Here is a 24,594-nt window from a genome sequence, read left to right on the forward strand (position 1 = left end):
TTGTGTTCCTGAAAACCAAAGTGAAGCTGGGGTGTCCAATTCAGGCCTATCTTGCCAATGTCCCTTTAACTCAGAAACTGTCCTGCGGTGCTGTCCCTCATACGTTACCCCGTGTTGCTTCCCAGCTCTGCAGTATTCCTTTTGTTTTCCTACTTTAAGCTTTGGGTGAAGATGAAATCCACCACCAGCAACTACTGGCCCCTAGTTCCTGACTCTGAATGGTAATACAGCCTTTCCTCTGAGCGTTGTCCTTAGCACTGAAGTCCTGGCCTGTTTGTATGTTTGCACCTTCATTTCTCCTCCACTGAGCTCTTCTTTCTATCTAGCAGCTAGTCTCAAAGGGAGAAATTCACCAAGTATGGAGCACCCATACAAAGCCTTTCATACCCCTTAAGCCCCACTTAAGACATGAAGCAGGGCTTTGAGCATCCCTGGATAGACAGGGATGTACAGGTCAGTTGGGGTGGACCTGGGCAGGTCAGGGGATATTCCAGTGGCCCCAATATATTACGTAGGGGTTAGTGGAGAGGCAGTAGCCACGGAGGGGCTGTGCTATACTCCGATTCCTTTCCTGTGAGTTGGAGATGTGCCAGTCGCATATCCCCACTCCTGCGGAGTTCCTTGCACGAACCGGGGATAACCTGGCTTTGTGCAGTCAGGAAACAATTTTACTCTAGGAGAACTTCTGCACTCGGGTGAGTCACTTGAGGCCAGAGCAGTTCATCTCAACAACGGCGAGCTGATCCAGGAATCAATATCCACTGCGGAAGAGAAAACATCTTAGGGACACACTGGGCCCGATCCTGCTAAATCAGAGTGGTAGCATTTTACACCCAGTTTGCACAGCTGTCACTGATGGCACACCTGGCAAGGCACCGGAGAATAACCAGAAGCTGCTTGAGTTTGGCAACCTGGGGACTGGAGTCTTGTTTCCAAATGCTGAGACTCTGAGACCCAACGTGTCAAACTTCTTTGGCACGTGAGTAGCACCACATCTATTGATTGCAACTCGGAGCTGCGGCTACTCCAGGATTTCTGCTCCTCTCAGCTTCCCTCCTGCTGACGCATCATGCAGCCACAGGCCACTTGCTCTTTGTCTCTCAGCCCATTGTGGTTCCCTTCCCACACTCCCTTATAGGCTGCGTTGCTTCGGTATTTCTGCTTTGTCATGGGGCTGTCTCAGCAAGGGGGGGAAATCAAGAGCAAGTGGACTCAGGTGGCTGCCTGCTAGACTGGCTATGGAGAGACTGTACTAGGTACCGTTCAGCACGCTGGAGGGGTGGCTAACTCATATATGGTCCCCCAGTAAAACTGTGGCAACCTCTGCTGCCAATCAGTGGCCTCTTCTGTGGAGGATGCACTGTAAAATACAGAGGGGCAAAGGATTCTGGACTGGGTTTGGCAGCTGTAGCAAAGGACAGCAGCAAGTCCCTCCGGGGAGCAGGTCTCTGTCCACAGCGATGTCCTACCCTGGGCTCACCAGTGGCTGGAACGTTTCATGTGCGGCTAAAGGGCATCTGTACGCTCCTACTGGACGGGGAAAGCATAGCGCCTAGTGCTCCTTCCTTTGTCCCCCATTCCTCAGTGGGTATCTTCCGGACTGATTCTTACACCGTTTGTGTTTGTAGCGGCAGTGGCTAAACACCTTGTGCTCCTGTCCTGGCCATGTGGAGTGTGTTCAGTGGAGATAACAGGTTTGATTGTCGATCCCACTGGGCCTGTTGGGCGGAACTCTAGCCAACCTTCCCATGCAAGCCTGCTCTACAGATCCATTTAGGAAAGGGACCAGCCGGCTACCTTACAGCAATGCAGCTTGTTCAGCGGGGTGAGGGTCCTAAGCCTCATCTCCACCCCAGCTCCCGCCCAAAATATGCTGATCCAGACGAGGAGAGAGAGATGGGAATGGGGCAGGAGACAGTGGCGGAAGGAGCTCTCAGACAGGTCCCCCAGACACCCAATCAGAGCCTCACACCCTCTCTCCACTGTAGAAAGAGAGGGATGGCCTCAGTGCACAGCTGCCTACCTGCCTGGGTTGATTCACTGTGGAGATGAATCCTGTGATCGGACCCCATCAACTTCCCATGAGCCTCATACGTTACTAGCCAAGGACACTGCTTTCTTGGTGCCCGGAGGACTCCCTTCTGTGCTGTAGCCGTGGGTAGCCCAAAAGGATGAGTCACAATGGTTAGGGTTAAAGAGACTACCCGGGAAGAGAGACACGGGGGCTGGCTCGTCCTCATACAGACACCCTGAGTTCTGCAGCCCAGGCCTTGGGATAGTCTGGTGAACATGCATGTCTATAAGAAGCTCTCATCTTTCTTTCTGATTTATTTGATTGGTTATCCGCATCTGCCTCCATCGCAGGGAGCTCATGCTTGGCTGGGCCCATCTGCCAGAGCTCGCAGCAAAGATAAGCGGAGTTCCTAGAAATATAAGGTGTGAGTTTGGTTCTTCCCCCTCTCCAGAGGCTGGTCCCTGTGTCGATAGGATTGTTTGATGTTTCCAGCAAATGGTTTTAATTCTTTAGCTGAAGTGATGGAGGCTCACGCTTTTGGCCCTAAAGTTTCTTGCCTTAAGCGCCACTCTCCACCCAAGCAGAGGTTGTGGTTCAGCACGCCCTTGCTGCTCAGAGCACTAGGAGCAGAGGCTGGGGGTTCCTTCCTGATCTGCCGCACCATCTCCCAGCTGTACTTAGTGGCATGGTGCTTTTGCGATGGGGACAGGTGCTAAGATGGAACCGTCATTAATTTCACTTGTGACTGAGCTCAGAATTTGAACGCAGGGCTCCAATGCTGAGCATTCCCAAAGATACATAAACGAGGAGGAAATACTTGGGATCAGACCCTGAGAGGTGCTGCAAACCTGAAGCTCCCACTGAGTGATATGGAAGTCACAGGCGTGTTAGCTGTGGTTGTCTAGAGCCACTGTTTAGACAGGCCACTGGGGGCCATATGGGAGATGTACAGAAGCTCTAGCCTATAAGGATAGAATGGCTAGTCAGTTACTCACCCTCATTGTCCTCAGCCTTTGTGCGCTGAACGTGATGTCAGAAAAAGGATTCCACAGTGAACAAGCATATATTGGATCCTGTCCGTGTTTTCACAGTCACTGCATGACATCTGCTGGGGTAGGGCCGGTGATCACAAAAATGCAGCATTATTGACGTTTCTCTGGATGTCTGTCACCCTACAGGAGGCAGCAAGTTTTCATCATATACCAGGGTTCAAAGAAATACTGTAATTCCATCCCACCTGGACTTTTTGCTGTCCTGTTTATGGCCAGCGTGAGGCTAGAGATCTGTGGCATTGACTGAGTTCCGTGGAACAAAACACAGTTTATTTGTAGCAGAAGCGAACGCTAACCCCCAAACGAACATAATCTTAGAAATAGTCAAAATTCAATTTGCAACGGTATCAAGCGGAGCCAGCGGGATGAATTATTGAATGTTTTTACAAAGTGCAGGCTTTTAGTTTATCTCCGAGCTGGCGTCCTTTATTGTATTTTAAATATATTGTTAGTAAATTAATTTCACTCATCTTGTTTGAGCCAGTTCTTGTTGCTGCTGACTGACTGATACCTGCTTGGTTCGGGATTTGATGCCAGATATCTTCTTAACAAAGCATCCCAGGCTTCCAAATAGCCTGAGATTTCATTATGGCCTCAGGCAATAGAGTCAGGGTCCTTCTCTTTCTGTCTTTTAATTGGTTTTAGTGCATCTAGTACTTGAAAAACGTACAAAACAGAAAGCCTTGGAGACTGAAGTCCTGCCTTTAGCCACGGATCCGTGGGTGACAAGATTGCTGGAACCAGGGCCCTGTTAGTCCCTGGCTTTTCTCTGCTGAGAGTGCTGTGAGGATGCCAATCCTAAGAGTAGATTTTGGATTTGTAGGTGTTTGACCACTAGGGATTAGACGGAGACCACCTTGTTTCCCCTAGGCCACCAAAGAGCCACTGGATGGTAATACTATTCACTTGATAATACTTCTCGCTGCTGTGGGCTGGATCTAAACTGGAGGCTGAGTGGTAAAATGTTCCTTATCTCAGTACCACCCATCTCAGAGAATCCAGATGTGGCAGGATTTTCAAAAGTGCTTAATTGCATTAAGAACACGAGTCCCAGTGAAAGCCAATGGGATGACTGTCGACTTCAGGTAGTCATATGGCCCCCTGTCACCAGAGCCCCTCACAGTCTTTAATGTATTGATGCACATGATGCCCCTGGGATGCAGAGCAATGTGATTGCCCCCATTTTCCAGATGGGGACCTGAGGCACAGAAAGGCTAAGGGATTTAGTCAAGGTCACACAGGAAGTCTGTGGCAGAGCAGGGACTAAAACACAGGTCTCTCAAGACATAGGCTAGTGCCCCAACTACTGGGCCATCCATGCTCTCTTAAATCATTTAGGTGCTTTTGAAAACCTCACCCATAATTTTCATGGAACGCAACAGAGATGCTGGATGAAGCAGTGCACAGGGCAGGTTGACTGAGCCTCTGAATGGAGAGATCTGCACCCACATTCTGAACACGTTTAAAAAAGCAAGTAGTCCAGTGAAGTCAATGAGGTTACCCCAGGGATGAGTTTACTGGTGTTCTTGTCCCTGCCTCTAGTGGTTGGTGCTCCACTATTCAGTTATGCACGGCCAGCGTTCTTTACTCAGGGGAGGCGTAGGACTGGGTTAAACAGGTTGTGTTCTAGGTCAGGACTGAGAGTTTTGCACAGCACTGTGGAAGAAGCTAGTATGATGGCTCCTGGTAATATGCCTTGCTAAAGCCAGTGCAGTCAGCCCCTCACTTTCACAGTGCAAATGAAAACATAGCAGCCGTCTTCTCCAGCTAAGACGTCATCAGCTGTGATCCTCCATTTGGCTTATTAATCTTTGCATTCTCCAGGAGGGATGACGAAGATCCTCCATTCCTTTGCAGTGCGTTTGAGATGGGGAGGAGGACTCATGAGACTGCTTTATTGACAGCACCATATCTGCAGCTTCTTAACCTCATCCCTTGAACATTCCACAATCCCGCTAGATCGCTCTGACAAGGCTAATTGAGTATGAAAAGACCAAATCCAGATCTCATTGAAGTAAATGGGAGTTTTGCCCTGGGTTTTAGCATTTGTAGGCTTTGCCCAAGTGCTATTTTTACACTTGTTAATTAATTAATCATGTTTATTATGGTAGTAGCTAAGGGCCAACCAAGAGTGGCACCAGATTGTGTTAGGTACTGTACAAATACAGAGTAGTCGTCTTTAGGTTTTGCAGATAAACCTAGATATTCAATTAATGTTATAGGGGGAAATGGTGTCTAGTAGTTACAGACTTGGATTTTGATGCAGGACTCCTGGGTAGTATCACTAATGATGTTGATAGGTGACAATCATACAACTCAGTAGTTCTCAAACTTTTGTTCTGGTGACCCCTTTCACATAGCAAGCCTCTGAGTGCAACCCTCCCCCCCCATAAATTAAAAATACGTTTTTATATATTTAACCCCATTATAAATGCTGGATGCAAAGCAGGGTTTGGGGTGGAGGCTGACAGCTCACGACCCTCCATGTAATAACCTCGCGACTCCCTGAGGGGTCCCGACCCCCTGTTTGAGAACTGCTGATATAACCCCTTTGTGCCTCAGTTTACCCCATGAACACTGGCAATAACACTACCCTTCTCTCACACGGAGGATTAATTCATGAATGTTTGTAAAATGCGTTAAGCTCTTTCAGAGAAAGATGCTGTACTCTACTGAGTCATATTCACCATTTTAAAAAACCCTCTTGACATTATTTTGAATGGTGTATTTTCACCCTAGTTTTTCATTTCTAGTCTCTATATAAAAAGGCACCAGGTGGTATCTTTTCTGATAAATTATTTTTATTGTCACCTTATCTTCCCCCCACTCAGCTTGTCTGTTTCTTCCACATGTTGAATCCAGTCTGTCTTTCAGATTGTGAGCTGGCCAGGGTAAGGGCTGTCTTCCTTGAAACGTGTCTGTACAGCACCTGCACTTAGCACAATGGGGCATTGCTCTGAGATTGGCGTTCCGAGGCGCCGTTGCAAGACACATACATCACAATAATATCAGTAGTTTCTGTAGATAGCTAATATATATTATACATTATCCAGTTATAATACAGTGCCTACAGGCCAAATAGAATTTGCAAACAAAAAAAGGAGAGTGACCTAAAAAGACCTCCTGTGCCCTGATGAGGAGTTAGCCTATTGAGAGCTCTGTTGGATGTAGCTGCTGCTGTAAGATGCAGAATATTTCTACCTGCTCTGTTGTGGCTGGTGATTTGCATGCCGCATGTTTGCCATCCTTTAGGGATTGCATAGAGGAGAGAATGGCCGTAGGGAAAGTCAAAAGGGCCGGGCATATGGGAATTGGATTATGGTGAAATGATCTCTTCAAAAGGCTGGCGGGTATTTGTAATTTCTACATTAGTGCTGACTTACCAACATGTACGGGCCGTACAAAGCATGAGGTTGCCATTAAACTCCTTTGAATTATTAGTGGCTTGCTAATGTTTTAGCCTGAAAGTGGAGTGTGTGTTTTGCCCCATAGTCTCCCAGTACCTTTGGCCTTTTAACTCTCCCATCCCTTTAGTTTCCCAGGGGTTTGTGGGGCTGTCTCAGTGGGGTTAATGAATTGTGACACCTCTAGGGTAAGGTTTCTCCATCATTAGCCTAGTACTTTTCTCCTTCTCCCCGAGGCATGGCACCAAGCCTGCTGCCAGACAGCGAGATTAATTCTTCATTTTCACAGAGAGAAAGTTCACTCCCCAGTGAAAAGCAAACAGGACAGAGACGTGTGCTAAAGTAAGATTCAGCGTTAAATATTCAGTGCGAGATGCAAGGATTTAGCCACATGGTTCCCTTTAATGTTACTGGAAGGCTGTGAAGAAAGAGAGGCATCTATTTTGGAAGAGAGGAAGGCTGGAACTTTTTCCACCATAGGAACACAGGGACTGCCATCCCATATCAGAGCAGTGAACATGGAATCCAATATTCAGCCTTAATAATAGTAGGCGCTCAGATACTATTAGCAGTAGAGAACCCTAAGACAGATAGATAGAATAGTCTGTCTCTGATGGTGGCCAAGACCAGATGTTTCAGAATCCAGAGTAATGGACCAACTATAAGATAACTTGTCCTAGGGAAATTTCTTTGTGACTCTCATCACTTACTGATTTGCTTATGCCCTGATCTGTGAGGATTGATATCCCTTATATTTTTTATCCTAATTTAAATGTATGCTCCTATTTTTCCATGTACAAATCTAATGTTTATTTGAATCCTGTAAAGCTGCTGGTCTCGGTAATATCATGTGGCAGTGAATTCCACAGGTTAAATTTGCATCATATTAATAATAATCTCTATCAATTTTAAATTTGTTGCAATTCAGTTTAATTGCATATCCACTTCTACTGGTGACCTGGAAAAGGGTAAATGGGAACACCGGATTTACCTTCTCTAGAGTGTTTATATCATATACCTTTAGAGAGGAGGCTAATGAGGGATGACATGATAAACTAAGCAACCCTAATCTTTTCCAGTCACTGGAAATCTTTTCATGCCATTTCTGCTGTACCTATTTTGGAATGGGGTGCCCAGACCTGACCACAGTATTCTCGATGAAGGTGTACAATTGAATTATGTAATGGCATCATAATATTTTCAGTAGTATTTTGTGCATTCTAACATTTGTTTGACCAGTTGCCAAAAGCAAACATGGGGGAAAAGGTTTGAATTCAGTTCAAGGGATAAGTGCAAATTTTGACTGTTCATTCTCCAGTCCCACCCAAACCTGTTCTCCCCATGCTGTAAATACTGAGCTACTCAGGGATAGGTTGAGGTCCGTAGTCTGCTCTCATCGAGGCTGGTGTGAATCTGGAGTTACTCCGTTCACTTCAGTGGGATGAAACTGGGTCTATACTGGCATACCTGAGAACAGTATTGAATTTTAAGAGCCAAATTTGCCCTTCCGCACAGGCCTATTTGGCCTTAAAAAATTAATCAGAGGTTAATCAGAGGTCATTTTTTTGTTTGTTTCCTGAACTGAAGTTCTCTTTGGAGAGCTAAAAACAACATGTGACATGGCAGAGATTTTGAATTGATTTGTGAGTAATATAATAACTGAGACATTGTGCAGGAGTACTTAATGACTATGGGAATATATATGGAAATATATTTGCCTGGCATCTACAGTGGTGATGTGCACTCATTTCACAGTTAGTTTCCATGCAATTGCTATCAAAACTTGCAACAATTTCATTTGGTCAAGTAAAGTGAAGTAATTGGGAAATGACCCAGTGCACACACTTTTCTAATAGCTGTTAAATGAGAACTCTGATCGTATTTTGTGGAGCCACATTCTGCTCAGTTCGCACGGTTGCAACAAACTACAGGATTTCATCAATGACTTATCGATTTTAGAATGCCTGGGGAGCACAGGTCAAATATTCCACTGACGATCTGCTAGAGAGCACTTTTATAAAGAGTGACAGTGCTGTTAAAATAGCATTGTGTGGAATGTTTCAAAATGTGATATAGGTTAAATAGCTCGATGAACTACTCTAAAGATTGGCATTATATTTTCTCTCCTTTTCTTTGTGTCATCCAGTTTTCTCCTAGTTTTCTCCTGCCTGGTACTATCCGTCTTTTCAACCATCGATGAGTATCAGGACAGCTCTGAAGGGGCCCTCTACATACTGGTAAGTTGGGAGTTGCAAACATAAGATAGAACACGATCAAGAAATAAACAATATTGGGCTTTTCAAACATGGCAAGCATTTCAGCTGCGGTGTTCAGGATGGATGGGGCAGAGGCTGTGTCTGAGAACTGGCTGAGACATCACTGGGGCATGGAGAGATTCAGCCTTCTAAGTGAGGGATAAGTATTTTCTCTCTCTGCAAACATTTGTCTGGATTTGACATGCCGTCCAACCCAAAGCCAGGTAAATCTTTAAAAGCAAGCACCTAAGAGTAAGACCCCTTGGAAGGACTGGGGAGTGTTTGTATTAACCTGTAAAAATCCTGACGATCCAGCAATAACCACTTTCTCTTAAGGCGAAAGACAAATATGGCTCAAAATCTAAGCTGGTGTATTAGCTTCTGGTGCCACCTGGTTCATTTGGAATCATCTTTAATTTTTCTTGTCTCTGTGTTAGGTCTGGGTAACAATAGCACGGCATTTAGCCAGCACTCACAGGGCTGAAATCAATTCTTATTTACACTGAGTGTAAATCTGAAGTGATCTGGATTTGCCCCAGTGTAAACAAGGAAAGAATGTGGCTCACAGTCTCAAGGATGACTTTAAAAACCCGAACTGGTGCATGTTCAATTTGTGGGCGTGTGTGTTTCTCTGCGATTGCAAAATCCCGCAGCATGGTGGGCCCGCATTTAGAAGCTGGTTTGATGCCCGTTTAAACGTGTGGCCCTAAACGGCTAAGCTGACATTGTACCACAGCAGAATCAGCCCAGGTGGTAGCCTCTGTTCCCCGTGCTATACAGTTCTGCATTTATCTGAGCTGACATAAAGCCGAATGGTTTTACTACTTAAACAGCTTGGCATGCCTTACACTGACAGTTTGGCTTCCGGTAACGTGCTGAGTGATAGCTAGCAGAATTCCTGTCGGCACAGATGCTTACTTCATAGGGCACCCAGAATTCATCGCATCTCCCTGTCTTTGCCTTTCCCTTCCTCCACTCCCACTCCGCACATCAACCAGATACCAGAAGTTAGTGAAAGCTTAATGAGAGCCCTGTACGACTCAGCGTCCGCCCGCGTGAGGTGAACCCCGCGAGTGAAGAAATCAGAGAGATTGTAACATACTGACAGTGAGCGGAGCTTGGCAGCATGGTGGGCTCATTTCCTCTGTATCTCTGTTTGTGGGGAGAAAAGCAACTGCGTGTTGGTACAAACGGCAGGTTAATAGTGAAGTCTCTCAGCTGGCGAGGCAGAAGGCTGTTGGAACAGGGTAGGAACTCAGTCGAGACTGGTGTGGATTTTTAGGTAGTTTGGATAAACCCATTAGAGTTCAGAAACCGATAGAAATATATTTAGACACAGAAGAACACAGGCCCAGACTTTCCAAGGGGCTTAGGACCAGACTTTCAATTGCTCAGCACTGACAGTTGGGCCAGATTTTCAGAAGATCTCAGCTCCCACTTAGACACCGAACTAAGGACGTAAGGTGCTCACCTTCCAGCTGCTCCCATTGTGACCCTTGTCCCCAGATTTTTCAGAATTGCTCACTGCCCAAGGGATTGAGCTCTTAAGAATCCAGCTCATAATTCTCTTTCCTCCACCACCTCCCTCGGGTCCTGAAGTCCATCAATAGGGACAAAAATAGGAAACCGCCAGTTCTGTGACAGAGCTAAACTTTTGTCTCCCTACAGAGCTAAAACTGTCTTGCCAAGAGAAAGATCAATTTTGAAATGAGGGAGAAGGTTTCAAAATAGGGATGGACCTGAACCACAGCGTCCCGTGCTAAATAACAACCCCTCCCCCCAAATTTTGGAGGAATTTGAAAGCTGAATCTGGACCGTGACCCGACTCTAGCAATTAGTCTCTATCTTTATCGTGCATCACAATCTCATCTCTTTGGAACTGTTAGAACTCAAGATCCAGATTCCAGTTTTGTGGCTTGATTCCATTTTTTGGTCAGAGTCACAATTCTCCTCTGAAAGGACTGTAACAGTGAGGAACAAAATGAGCTTTATTAGTAGACGCTGTTTCAGCCCTCTGCATTGAATCTGCAACACTTTCTTCCCTGCGCCGCCTTCTTGGACTAATTGCATTGTCTCCCCTGCAGGAAATAGTCACCATCGTGGTGTTTGGTGTGGAATACTTCGTGAGAATCTGGGCTGCCGGTTGCTGCTGTCGATACCGGGGCTGGAGGGGAAGGTTAAAATTTGCCCGCAAACCCTTCTGCGTCATTGGTAAGAACTGCCACCCAGCAGCTACTGCTGAGAATGCACGACGAATGGGATAAGGGCCACGTGGGTCATGCTCAGGATGACCGCTGAATTTGCTGTTCTTTGGGAGAACGTATAAATGTTATCAGAACAGGCAACTGGCTTTTCAGCCAGGCATGTGACCCCTGGCAGTCCCGCCGCTAGGCTCCCAAGGTCAAGGGGAACTGTCTGGTTTGCTTAGTGGGCCTCCCTGGGAGGAATGTATAGTATTGGTGTACAGGTCCTACAGGGAGCTAGAGGACAGTGAGTCCACCATGGAGTATTTGGGCTTATTGTATGTCTGGGCCTGATTCTGAGCTACTGCATTCTCATGCTTGGAGCAGGGATGGAAGAGGGGACAAAGGTGGTTGCAACCCACCTTTGAGTTCTTCATGTTCTGGACCTGTTCAGGGCCCTGGCCAGTCCCGGATAAAGTTAGAACAGCCTCAGAATGGCATAAAGTGCACTTTGATGTGGCTGCCGCTCCCATGCCCAGATAAAGCGGGGGAGAGTTGAGTGCAAGGCCAATCACCCAGCCTCATAAAAAACAAACAAACCAACCAAGCCCAAACTCCACGGTTATAGAAACAAAACCAGTAACGGTGGCTGCTCAGCAGAGAATGCTGCTGACCCTCATGTCCTCTGTAGTAAGATGCTATACCAGATGAAAGAGGCAGTGGATGCAAAGCTTAGGGAAGAGGAGGCTGGATTCAGGCCCAAATGATCCTGGGTAGATCAGATATCCACATTAAGGGCCATCATAGAGCAATGCTTAGAACGTATTATCAATGCCATTGACTTTCAAAAGGCATTTGACAGCCTGCAGAGGCAGACGTTGTGCAATGTTCTTCAGTCTTACGGAATTCCAGCTGAAGTCATCACCATCATCAATGCAAAGAGCACTGGAAGGGTGGACGACCAGATAACAGTGGTTCCGTGTGGATGCTGGCGTGAAACGGGGCTGCCTTCGATCTCCGCTGTTGTTTGGCATTGCCTTGGACTAGATAATGAAGAATTGTAGTAGCAGCACAAACACCGACATAGCACGGGTAGATGGCAAACACCTAGACGATCTCGGCTTTGCTGTTGATGTCACGCGCTTGAGCAGTACCCCCCAAAAGCTACAGAGATAGAATCCTTAGCAAAAACAGCAGGCCAAGCCAGGCTCAAAATCAGTTACACCAAAACAAATATCTTTGAAACCCAGACGTCAAGCAGTAAAATAGTAACCGAGGGCAAAAAGATCCAGGAAGTAGAACAGCTCAGTTACCTGGGCAGCACCATACTAGCCAACGGAAACCTCAAGAAAGAAGTGACATCAAGGAAAGGAAAGGCATCCGCAGCATTTACGTAACTCAGCAGTGTATGGAAATCAAACCTAGACAGCACCAAAACAAAAGGGAGGATTTTCCACTCCAATGTAAGCTCAGAGCCAACATATGGCCCCGAGAGCTGAAGATTTATTAAAATGTTAGCTAGAAACCTAGATCCCTTTGAAAACAAGTGCCTAGGAAAGATTCAGGGCATAGGATGCAGAGACTTCACCACCCACAAAGAGATCCGAGAACTCACCAACCTGCAGCTGGTCTCCACTAGACTTAGAAGGAAGCATTGGCCATATCTGGGGCATGTACTCCGGACGCACAGACTCCTCCATGAAGCTGTCAAGTGAAAACCAACTGGTGTGAGGAAACAGGGAGCCCGAGAGAAATCTTAGCAGGGAGGGCAGAACATCTGATCTCAATACACTGGAGCAGATGGAAGGAGCAGCTAAAGACAGAGGGGGATGGAAGAGATTGGTTTCTTCCCTCTGTGCCAATATGGATGTGAGAAGGATGCAATAATATAAGTATAGTTCAGAATCAGGCCCTTTGTGTCTCCTCTGAGAGAAGTGGTCTAACCACATGGGCATGGGAGCTAGGGTCCGGGGTTCTGTATCTGTCTCTGCCACTGGTTCACTGACAAGTCACTCTGTATCTCCATTTGCCTTTCCATAAGACCGATATTACAGTAATTATCTGCCTCACAAGGGAGTTATAAACCTTAATTAATTATTGGCCGTAAAGTTCTTTGAGATCCTTTGGTGGAAGGGGCTGTCTCTGGGCAAAGCAGTTCTTTTGAGCAGGGTGAGGAGGGGTCAGAGGTGGGCAGGGAGAGAAGGGATGCATTTGTTCTCAGGGCTTTCTAGAGATGGGCTCAAGTTACCACATTTGGATCTCGATCCTGATTTGACCATCACAGAGCTGGGGATGTTTGTATGCAGGGTTTTGGTTTAGCCCATTATAAAACCAGGGGCATCTACAAAGTTCACGTAGCGATCTGAATTATGGTTCTCGGAGCCCTGAAAGCCCTGGGGTATTGAGACCTAGGCTTTTGCTTTGAGCAAAGGTGGGTGCTTTTAGTACTCTCCCACCCACCCACCCTTCCTCCATCAGTGGCAGAAACAGGCCTTCCTAAAACACAGCCCTTTAGGTTTTCCTGAATGTGACGGGCAGTGGGAACTCCCATGTCAAGGTGGACCTTAGAAACGGCAGTACACTGCTCTGCCTGGCTAAAGAAGATCGTGCACCTCTGCTGATGCACGTTGGAGAGGCTTATTCCAGGCTAGAAATGCTGCATTGTGCATCAAGCCAGAATTCAGTCTTTGGAGTCTTGGCAACCTCTCTCCCGGTGGAGGAGGTGTGAGGAGAAGAGGAATGTGAATTTCATTAAACCGTGCAGTGAATCACACAGTGTGGGTTAATATTAGTTGTACGTGGCCATGTACTTCCTCCATAAGATGTGACAGACACATTGCTCATTTTTATAACAGACACACACGCGCACCTACCCCTATTCCCAATGGGCTTCCTAGCGGTTGATACCTGTCGGAATCTTTGAGGTGGTATGTTCTCTTTTCTCCAGCTCTGCAGAGTTAGGAGCTCAGATCCCATGGAGATGGGTGCAGTGTAATGCCCTGAATACCGGGATAGGAAAGCCATGGAAGAGAGAGAGGTGTTCAGGAGGCCAGTTGGGGGATGTGGCTGCCTAGCACTGAGCAGTGAAGTGGGGTGTCTGAGACTCGGGGGCCTGGGTGGATAAAAGATTCTGTTGTAGGGTTTAGCCTGAGGAAGACGCATCCATCACTAAACTGGCATGGTCAGGCAGTAGCAGAGTCACCATTGACCCTGGCTGATGGCACCAAAATTGTTTTATTTCTTTCCACCAAACTGACTCCAGCCGATAAGGGAAGGTGAGAACAGAGGTGATGTGTGAGGGGTCATTTCTGGACCAAAGGCGAGGGCTCACCCTAGAGTAGTGCCAGCCTGACGTCTCATCCCCCACAGAGGTAGGAAAGATGGAGGAGTCAGTTCGTAAAAGCCCATCCGGGGGAGGTGATGGTTGGTGTGTGAAGGCCATGAAATCCTTCCTCTTATGCCCTGCTTCCTTGCAGACATCATGGTGCTGATTGCCTCCATCGCCGTTCTGGCAGCGGGATCCCAAGGGAATGTCTTTGCCACCTCGGCTCTCAGGAGTTTGCGGTTCCTGCAGATATTGCGCATGATACGAATGGACCGTAGAGGCGGCACCTGGAAGCTGCTTGGGTCTGTGGTCTATGCCCACAGCAAGGTGAGTGAGACCTGGACAACTGGACCGATCAGCTCATTACACGTTTTCCCCCACAATGAACACTATTTTGGTCCCTCCCCCCCAACTCCTAATATTTTGATGCCTGTGTGATTATCATTTGTGGGAAGTACCTTGAAGGTGGTTGCAGTGGCTATTTTCAGAAGCAATGTGGGTTAGTAATTAGCCTGCCCAAACCCACAGCCATGAAGAAGCTGGGAGGCTGGTTAAACTGCATCTGGCAGCAGCCAATATATATGTGATTAAATGCTGATGATGTTGCAAATGCTTTATATAAAGCATGTATTTCAGAGAGGCTGCATGTCTGAAAATTACCCCTTGGGGTCATCCATTTGCAGATACCACCATCTTGACCATGTCCTCCTCCTAGAATATAATATCAGGGTTGGAAGGGACCTCAAGAGGTCATCTAGTCCAACCCCCTGCTCAAAGCAGAACCAGTCCCCAAATGGCCCCCTCATAGATTGAGCTCATAACCCTGGGTTTAGCATGCCAATGCTCAAACCACTGAGCTATCCTTCCCCCCAATCTAATCTCCTAATCGTTAATGAATGTTTTAACTAGTCCCAGGCCCAGAATTGATCCCAAGTATATTCAATTATTCACCTTTCAGCAGTTTGAAGAGCATTCATTCACAACCACATTTTGTTTCCTATCACTTAATCTATGTCAATATTTTGTCCCTTATCTTGAGGTTTGTTTGTTGTTTTTCTTTAAAAGCCTTAGCAAATTTATCAAAAGCTTAGTAAAAAATCCCAGAAAACTACAGTCTACCAGGTTTCCTTCAGCTGCTCTTGTATTAGCTTTGTCCAAGAATGTGACAGTTTAAAGATGCATAATTTACCGCTGCCATACTTTCCTATGTAGTTAATGCGACCTTTCTTCTGCAGTTCGCTGAAATGTGGATATAGTGGGTCTCAGCAAACTAATGAATCATTTTGTGGTTCTGAGGCTGGGGAAATGGGAAAGCGTGAATCATCCTATTGCATCTGCAGTTTAATGTGATGAAGAGATACCTCAATATTTGATTTAGCAGCTTTGGTTATTGAAACCTTTTCCTTAGGTGTGGATCAAGTATGTTATCATTCTGACATTGTATGACTTTAGTGGAAAAATAAGAGAGGGAAATGAGGTGGTATTCTCTGATTCTGCACCATTAGATGCTTTGCTGTCAGGTGAAATATTAAACCTAGAGCTGTGCAAACTGTTTCCAAGGAAACCAGATACAATATAATACCTAGCAGTTTCCCGATGTGTTACAAACTTCCTCCAGGTTCCATTAGAAGATTTAAAGCCAATCTGGGCTCCTTTTTGGTGAATGAAGCTTGATGTTTCCCAGTGCATTTGCTTCACTTGGGTGTGAACCTTTACACAAAACTCCAGGGTTACCAACCCCACCCAATCCAAACCAAAGAAACCATGCACACGAAGCTATGTGAACTAAAGCCAAGACCATACAAATCAAAATTGCCATTGTTTACACAGCTTTCGTTAGACCAAGCTCTCTTGTGTCAAACACTGATGGTTATCCAAGTAGTGGTGTTTTTCCTAAACAAGTAGGAAATAATGAAAGTTCCAATAAGGTTATGCGGCTACTGCTGCTCAACTTAAAATGTCTGCTCCACTGCCTAGCAGGCATGATCTTACCAGTTCAGTATATAATTCACTATTATAAAGTTTCTAGCAAAGGTAAGCCCAGGCTAAAATCCTGGGGTCCAAACACCCCTGAAATTTGGGGATAAGATCCAGATTCATAGTCAAACTTTGTAGGTGGTCTCCATCATGAGACCGACGTGCTTAGACCACTGGACTGGGACCCAGGAGATCTAGGTTCAGTTCTCAACTCTAACACAGACTCTCCATGTGACCTCGGCCTGGATCCTCAAAGGTACTTAGAAATCAATTGGAGTTAGGTACCTAAAGACCTTTGGGATCTGTCTCTCTGTTTCAGTTCCTCACCTTTAAAATGTGGATAATAATACTTCCTGTCTCCCACCTTGTCTTATCTATTCAGATGGTCAGTGCTTCAGGGCAGGGACTATCTCTACTTTTTGTGTATATACTACTCCTAGCACAATGGGGCCCTGCCCATTTGGCGTGTCTGAACACTACTGTAATACTACTACTACTAATAATCTTGAAACCAAACCCCAGAGCTGAACACCCACTAACTTTGGGAAAGTTGAGATTTGAATCCCAGCTCTGCATTCGGGGATACCCCGAGTTTGAAATGCATTGTATGAAAACACATTATTCTATTCTGTTCCTTAACTATCTTGCAGGAGCTGATTACTGCCTGGTATATTGGCTTCCTGTGCCTCATTCTGGCCTCTTTCCTGGTGTACTTGGCCGAGAAAGGAGAAAATGAGCACTTTGATACATACGCAGATGCACTCTGGTGGGGCCTGGTGAGTAATTTTCACAAAACAGCAGCTGCCGGCTATTACAATGAAATGGCCATTAACCCTCCCATCCTCTATCACTTATGTGAGGAGTTGACTGATGTGTGTTTAGCTAGCGTTATTATTAAACGGTTTCCGGCTACTCAGTTAAGTACTTTTCACAAATATTCCCCTCAGAGAATGCTACACTATTTCATTCCTTGAGTTCGCCAGATCATGGACGGCTACAGGAGAGGCACCCTCTGCTCCCAGGACTAGGGAAGGACAGTCTGGCCGTTGCAACTTTGGCACCAGCTGGCCAAAAAGTGACTGTTTTCATGAGGTTCTGAAGGGAGCTGTGTTCAGCTCTGCAGGCGGGAGGTGAACCATGGTAGATTGAAGCTTGGGCTATAGGAAGTGCCACTCAGCAGCTCCCCCCACGTGAGCACCTCGGAGATGTCACCATGTAGGTGTGTGTCTGGAGAGAGCTGGGTTGATCTCGGACATCAGTCATGTAGGGTTCAAGGAAGCTTAGCACCATGAGCAAGGGAGTGGAAAGAAAGGGAGGAAATGTAAGCAAAATCAGGAAAGGAGAAGAAGATTCAAACACTAAACTATGTTCGATTATGCTTGAAAATCAGGGAGTGGAATGGAAATCAATTCAGACTTGCCCTATGCCAGTCTTGCGCCATTGGGATATGAAACTGCCAGCATTGTCTAGTGGCTTGAACTGAGCAAAGAGCCAGGAACTCCTGCCGTCCAATCTAAGCTCTGCCACAGCATACCATTTGGCCTTGGGCAAGTCTCTTAACTTCTTTGTACCTCAGCTTTCCCACCTGTAAAATAGGAATAACGATGCTCTCCTACTTCAGAGGGATGACCAGGATTAGTTAACTAATTCTCCTCTTACCTGAGGGCAACAGAGAGAAGAATTTGACTCATTTTTGGTAAAGTGCTTTGAACACTTCAAGCTGCCTAGAGGTGCTAAGTATTACTACCCACGTTTCTTCTGTGTTTGTGGCCACAAGGAGGTTTGTCATCCTTTCTCTGTGTCCTCTCTCAATTAATTTTCCTCACTTATAAGGGTCCCTTATGCCTCAGGCATAAGTCCCATGCCACTGGGGTTATTATTCTTTAGCCAGCCTTGTTGGGATGTGATCTGCCTTCCAGCTTTGGTCTTCTGCAATGAGAGCAGTTCAGCAGAACCTAATTAATTCATGCTAATGACTGGGGGACTCCGCTTGGGGATGGAATTTGGCCAATGGAAAGATTCCCATTGGCTTCACTGGGCTTTGGAGTAGACTCCTAGTGAATAAGCAACAAACCATGTGGACCAGAGTGAGCTCTGCGCTTATGCAGGCACATAAGGTGGAGGAGGAGTTCACTGGCCTTCCAATTTAAGCCTCATACAAGTTGGACCCAACCGTAGTCTTTAAACGCTGGGAGTTCAAGAGCTGTCTGAGGCAAGTTCTGCTGTTGTTAGTCCGCTGGCGTCCAAACAGTGCTAGATATTGACCATAGACAAAGAATGGGATTTTCAAAGGTGCCTAAGGGCAGGTCTACACTTATTGTGGTGTGTAGCGTACAGATGCTGCATGCCCAACTAACATGGGTATAAATGGCCGGGTAGATGGTGAGGCACTTCTTAGGCGAGTCGAGTGCCCTATGTGCCTGAACCCACGGGTATATACCCTACATGGCTCTCTGCAGGTCTAGGCAGTGCCCGCCCCATCTAAACTGCTATTTTTAGCCTCGTAGCATCCCGCTGCCTCCTGGCTCCTTTCCCCATCTCAGGGAAAGACTCTGGAAGCAGAGACAGGCTCCCCTGTGCCGGAGCCTTTCACTGCTGCGTGTTGCAACACACCTCAGACAGTGGGGACGCATCTTGCTTTTCACTGCAGCGCATAGGCGCTGGAACTAGGGGTGCTGAAGGTGCTGCCTCACCCCCTCGTTTGAAGGGGTTTCCATCATATACAGGGTTTACAGTTTGGTTCAATGGCTCTCGGCACCCCCACGATACACATTGTTCCAGCCCCCGTGTGGCAGCATTGTAGCCACATGTACCCTACAAGTGCAGACAAGGTCTAAGTAATTAGCCACACAAGTCGCATTGGGCTTCAGCATTTTGGAAAATCCCACCCAAGCTCCAGCGCTGAACAGTTGCCTGCTTAAGACAATAGGCTTCTTCCAAAGGGCTGGCGGGAAGGGATAAAGCACACAATCAACCCAAATATTTACTTAGCAAGTGCTAAATAGCCTCAATCCTTAAATGTGCTTCAGCCCAAGTCGGTGTTAGTTGGCGAACATCTCCTAGGCTTCCTGGAGGAAATGCTCCTCATACCAGTCTTCTCAAAGGAGTCCAGACCATGGCTTTCAAGGTTGGAACAGCACTTGTGCTCTGTGGGGTCACTAGGAATATCAGAGGCACAATGCTTCCAGGACCTCCCACTGGGATATTACAACTCAATATCACCTCCTACCATGGACTTAGTTGCACCAGAACAGTTGAGCCATATCTACCAGAGATACTGAATTACTAAATGCATTTTGATCCTGTATTTTGACAAGTGCTATTTGCTTTTAATTATTCATAATAATACATCATAATGTGCTGTTAAATGCACTGGAGCACATTTTGTAAAAAATAATGAGCTCTTAGTAATAGAATGCTTTCAGTCGTGAAGTCACTGTGCTATTAAATCTTTGCTGACAAGTGCAGAGAGGACACTGCTGTTGTTTAGTAGTTTTTCTTTGTGTGTGTGTGTGTGTGAATTATTGGATTAGCAGATTAACAAAGGGAGAATTAATAAGGTTCTAATCTACTTTGTCTATTGTTCTCCTGCTCCCACACTTCTGGAAGCCAGTCTCGGCTTCAAGACAAAGCTTGTTAAAACCTACAGATGGGCCCCCAACCAAAATCTGAGATCTTAACAGCTCCAAGCTTTGGGAGGAATCAGCTGATTCAACAGTGGGAAGACTGTTGTTAGTAAATTGCTCATCAAGGTTTTCAAGCACATTGGTTACAGTTGGGAAAACAAAGCGTGGTTTGAAGTAACTAGAAAAGAAACAATGAGAAAAATTCAAAGCCAAGTTTACTACCCTTCCCTCCCCTCCAAGACAACTTACTTGGAGCTATTCTTTTTATCTGTCAAACGGAGCTGCTCAAAAATGGGGAAAATATTGCAAACACTTCACTGAATATTTTTCCCATAGGTTTTTTTTCATTGATATTCAAAATTGCAATGAAAATTTCCATTGAAAATTTGGAACAGTTGTACTATCAAATAACCACTCGTACAGTTTCTGGTATTCCTCTGAGAGCCTTATCGAACCATCACTCCCAACCCTGCTTCAATATTTCACTTTGTGTGAGGTCTAAATAAAGATTTAACTCCCTGATTGCTGGAAGTCAGGGAGCAGACGGCCACAGGGGGTTTGAAATTCAGGGGTGATCTACTAGCCTCATAGAAATCAATGGGAGTTTTGTCATTGACGTCGGTGGGGTCAGGATTTCACCTGAGTTCCAAATTTTGCAAATTAGACCTGTCTCTGGGGAAGAACAAATCTGACCTTCCACTGTTCTGATCACTGACCGTGGTCCTGAAATACTGATCAGTGGCCCTGGAACTTACAGTGAATGGTACAGGGCAGAAGAACTATCTAAGACGAGTTTGTATCTAAGTTCAATCCTTCCTTACAGGATTGTATTTGTTTTTATGTCTGTAGCAACACTTTCTTTAATGGAGGAGTGATTGATCACATATTCCTTAGATTGTGAATTCTTTCTTCAGGGCAGGGGGCTGTCTCTTTGTTGTATATTTATACAGTGCCGAGCACAATGGGATCTGACCTGTAGGCACTACTTCAGTACAAATAAATAACAACAAAGAGGTAGGTCTGAATTCAAACTCCAAATGCAAGCACCCCCCATATTTTGGGAATGTTTGGTTCCTTTTCTGGACCTGCACGTAGTGGCTCCGGCCTAGATAACTCCCTCCTGAAATCTGTGTAGTAACATCTCAGTGAATATAGAATAAAACTGGTTTCCAAGATGTGTTTCAATATAGAACAATCATTAAGATGCTTTTTGCTAAATATTTTGTCTAAATGGCATCTAATGGAAAGCGTTTATAGTGCTTATGGTCTATAAAATGCTTCAGGGAAAGCCACTGATTATATTTTTCTTCGTATCAAAATGAGTTTGTTTTAAGTTAATGTGCAGTAGGTTTAATTAACCCCATAGGTGCAGGGCTGGGGTGCAGTTTGAACCTTCAGAGGCAGCTGTACCCGAAGCAGTTGAAGAGGAGGGGCAGTTTCAATTCTGGAGAGGAATACACAGTGCTGCTTACAGAGGCTGCCTGGAAGATGTTCTGATTTCACCAAAAAGAAGAACAGGAGTACTTGTGGCACCTTAGAGACTAACAAATTTATTAGAGCATAAGCTTTCGTGGACAAATTTGTTAGTCTCTAAGGTGCCACAAGTACTCCTGTTCTTCTTTTTGCGGATACAGACTAACACGGCTATTACTCTGAAACTGATTTCACCGCATCCCTGCCTGCTTCACCCCATCCTGGCTTGCTCCACCCACTTTGTGGGCTGTGCCGGACCACCTGGGGAAGCAGGGTTGTAGCCCGCTGTGACCCTGCTCTGGGTGGACTTTCCATTGCTGGAGGCTACAAGCCTAAGTTTCTCCATCCTTTGCCAGCAGAATCTTGGCAGTAACGCTATACCGGTCTCTTCTCCTGCATTCTGGAGTTCCAGGGTATCTTTGCAAATCTCCCACAACACGCATACATGCCAACATCCCAACCCCTGCTTGGAATAGTATAGCAATATAATCAGTAATATATTCACAGTCGTGAACCAGCCTGTATTAAGTAGCAGTAATTCCTACCTTCAGGGTACTGCGCTGTTTTGAAATTGGAAGGGAAACCAGTTAATAGGCACTTTTGGAAAGATTAGGAATAAACAGCTTCAGACCTTTATGCATGGAAATAACTGTGCCTCATTTGAAAGGTCCTCAGCTGAAATGCTTGATGTGAGTTTGGGGAATACTGGGTTGTTGTTCTCAGCCCTGAAGGAGCCATTCCATCTCCTACATGGAAGCTTTGGACTCAAGCGCAGACGCCTTCTCCCCAGAAGGCAGTGATGTGTATACGCCTGTTTAATGAGAAAAGCTGCCCATTCGGAGGGACGGAAGTAAAAGCTCGTATCCCTCCGCACAGCATGCAGGAAGGATGGCCTGGTGGTTTTCGCACTGGACTGGCAATCAGAGGCTCTGGGTTCAGTGCCTAGCTCTGCCACGGATTCCCTGGGTGAACGTAGGCAAGATAAGCTGGTAGAAAGGGGCCCTAGAACTGGTGTAAACTCCACAGCACTTCTGTGGAACCCCTCCCTCCTACCGCAGAGGTGGTCTGGGACGAGCTGGGGTGGTCCAGAGAATGATGGGAGAGAGCGGGATGGGAGGAGGCATGGCTGGGGTGATCCTGTGCCTGGGAGATGTGTGCCCGGCCAATGGCAGTAGGGCAGCCCCATAGTAGAAGAGATACAAGCTGCCTCCTGGTAGTGGCACCAAGGAAGGGTTAAATCTCAGCTTCCCCCACTGTGAAATGGGGATAGCAATACATGGGGTGCCTGAGGATACATCCACAGATCTTTGGGAGGACCCGAGATACTCGGGTGATGGGGATGCTGAGGCAGATGGCTAGAACACCTCTGAAGTTGCCTTGGCAAGTTGCCGTTTCCCCCCTGTAGGCGGAGTGTCTGTGGCAGTACGTTGTTGATTGTAGCTGGCTGCTGCTGGGAGCAGCCATTGTGCTAAGGTGCAGATACGTAGGCACAAGAAAGAAAGAATTTGTGACACTGCTGTGAGTGAATCGTAGAAATGCCGGGCTGGAAGGGAACCTCGAGGGGCCATGGGGTCCAGCACACACACTGAGACAGGATTACATATACCTAGATCATCCCTGACAGATATTTGTCTAACCTGTTCTTAACCACTCCAGGGGTGGGGATTCTGCCACCAGCTAGGTAACCTAACCCAGAGCTTATAGTTAGAAAGTTTTTCCTAATATCTAACCTAAGTCTCCCTGGCTGTAAAGCGGATTACTTCTTGTCCTACCCTGGACGGACCTGGAGAACAATTGATCACTGTCCTTTTTTACATATTTGAAGACTTATGTCCCCACTGAGCCTTCTGTTCTCTAGACTAAACAGACCCAATTCTTTCAACCAGTTTTTCAATTCTGCAAACCAGTTTCCATTGTGCACAGATATAGCAAGCAGAGGAACTTTGCACTGCCTCTGTAAGTACTCAGCAATGTGGCTCCATCGTGCTAGCAAACATAAAAGATCCTGTAAACTTATCTATGGGGCTCCCACACCCCTCTGTACATATGTATTTCTATAGAAATGGCCACAGTGATGAATAGGTCAGTGAAGTACCCTACAGGATAGAATCCTGGGAGCTGGCATAAGAATAACCAGGGAAGGGGGAGATTATGCAGAAGAGAGAATTGCATTCAGCTGTTGTTTCAGTTTTCAATATGGGGCCAGCCAAAAGGCACTGGAGTGAACTCTCTCTTTCCTCAGATTACACTCACCACCATCGGTTATGGGGACAAGTATCCACAGACCTGGAATGGGCGTCTCCTGGCTGCAACTTTCACCCTCATCGGGGTCTCCTTTTTTGCCCTCCCTGCTGTAAGTAAGCACCCAAACATTACTGTGAAAGCAGAACACAATCTTTTCTCTAGACAGTCCCACTTACAGTCACTGAGGCTGCCATCTCGCTTGTACGGTTCTCTCCAATTTTTTTGATGATGTTGTTAACTTTGCAGTCATTTAATTACTTATTGCAGCAAAAGGATTTCAGCTCAATGGCCAAAACCTAGTACTGCCAGCACCCAGTGTTCAAAATTCATGAGTCATGCCCCAGAAGGTCCTGAGGCTGCCGTATGGAGTCATGAGATTGGTAGGGGGGCGGGGAAGGACACATTTTGGGATTTATTTGGATTTGCTTTCTGTTTTTTTAACGTTTAGGGTTTACATTTTTGAGCTTTTCTCTGCGATCATGAGGGTGACACACTTATTTTTGTTTTAAATAAAATCACATAATCACATGAATCCAGGAGCTGGGGTTTTAAGGAAAAACATCAACTATCGCGAGACTTGTGATAAAATCATGAGAGTTGGCAACACTGACTAAGAGGGGCAGGACCCTGAGATGCCCAGGGACTGCAGTGAGCATTGTGTCTGCCTGGTGCCTCTCAGGATTTAGTCTTCTTAACTAAAAGATTAGAACATCTCCATCTTTTGCATAGATAAGATAGATAGGGCCAGATTCTGAGCTGGTGTAAATCAGTGTAGCCACATTGGTTTACAACAGGAAAGGATCTGTTCCAAGGCTTATGCATGAAAGGAGTTTTTTTAATTAATCCTTATTTATGAGAGAGAAACACAAAGGGTTTGACTGAGCAACCCTTTCCCATTGGTGAGCACTTTCCCATTAGTTACAGTGAAGCCCTTCAGATTAGCTTTCAAGTGCCCAGCACCCATAACTGGAGCCAGACTTTCCAAAAACTCTCAGCTCCCACAAACTAAACGTTTTTTTAAAAAATGTGCCAAGCTCTACT

At 46.1% G+C, this 24,594-nt stretch overlaps 1 protein-coding gene across 8 annotated transcripts in view; it reads left to right on the top strand.

The window, feature by feature from the left end:
- KCNQ2 (potassium voltage-gated channel subfamily Q member 2) overlaps positions 1 to 24,594 on the top strand; it is a 114,545-nt gene that overhangs the window by 39,752 nt on the left and 50,199 nt on the right. For all 8 annotated transcript variants that reach the window (XR_008446816.1, XR_008446817.1, XM_054046025.1 and 5 more), the window contains exons 2-6: positions 8,617 to 8,707; positions 10,810 to 10,936; positions 14,385 to 14,560; positions 16,861 to 16,986; positions 23,552 to 23,662. Coding sequence is in view for 6 of the 8 variants with exons in the window: in XM_054046025.1 (XP_053902000.1) it covers positions 8,617 to 8,707; positions 10,810 to 10,936; positions 14,385 to 14,560; positions 16,861 to 16,986; positions 23,552 to 23,662 (631 nt within the window). In the remaining 2 variants the exon portion in view is untranslated. The remainder of the gene's footprint in view (positions 1 to 8,616; positions 8,708 to 10,809; positions 10,937 to 14,384; positions 14,561 to 16,860; positions 16,987 to 23,551; positions 23,663 to 24,594) is intronic.

The sequence above is a fragment of the Malaclemys terrapin genome, chromosome 12 (assembly GCF_027887155.1).
Source record: "Malaclemys terrapin pileata isolate rMalTer1 chromosome 12, rMalTer1.hap1, whole genome shotgun sequence".
NCBI classification, from domain to species: Eukaryota; Metazoa; Chordata; order Testudines; family Emydidae; genus Malaclemys; species Malaclemys terrapin.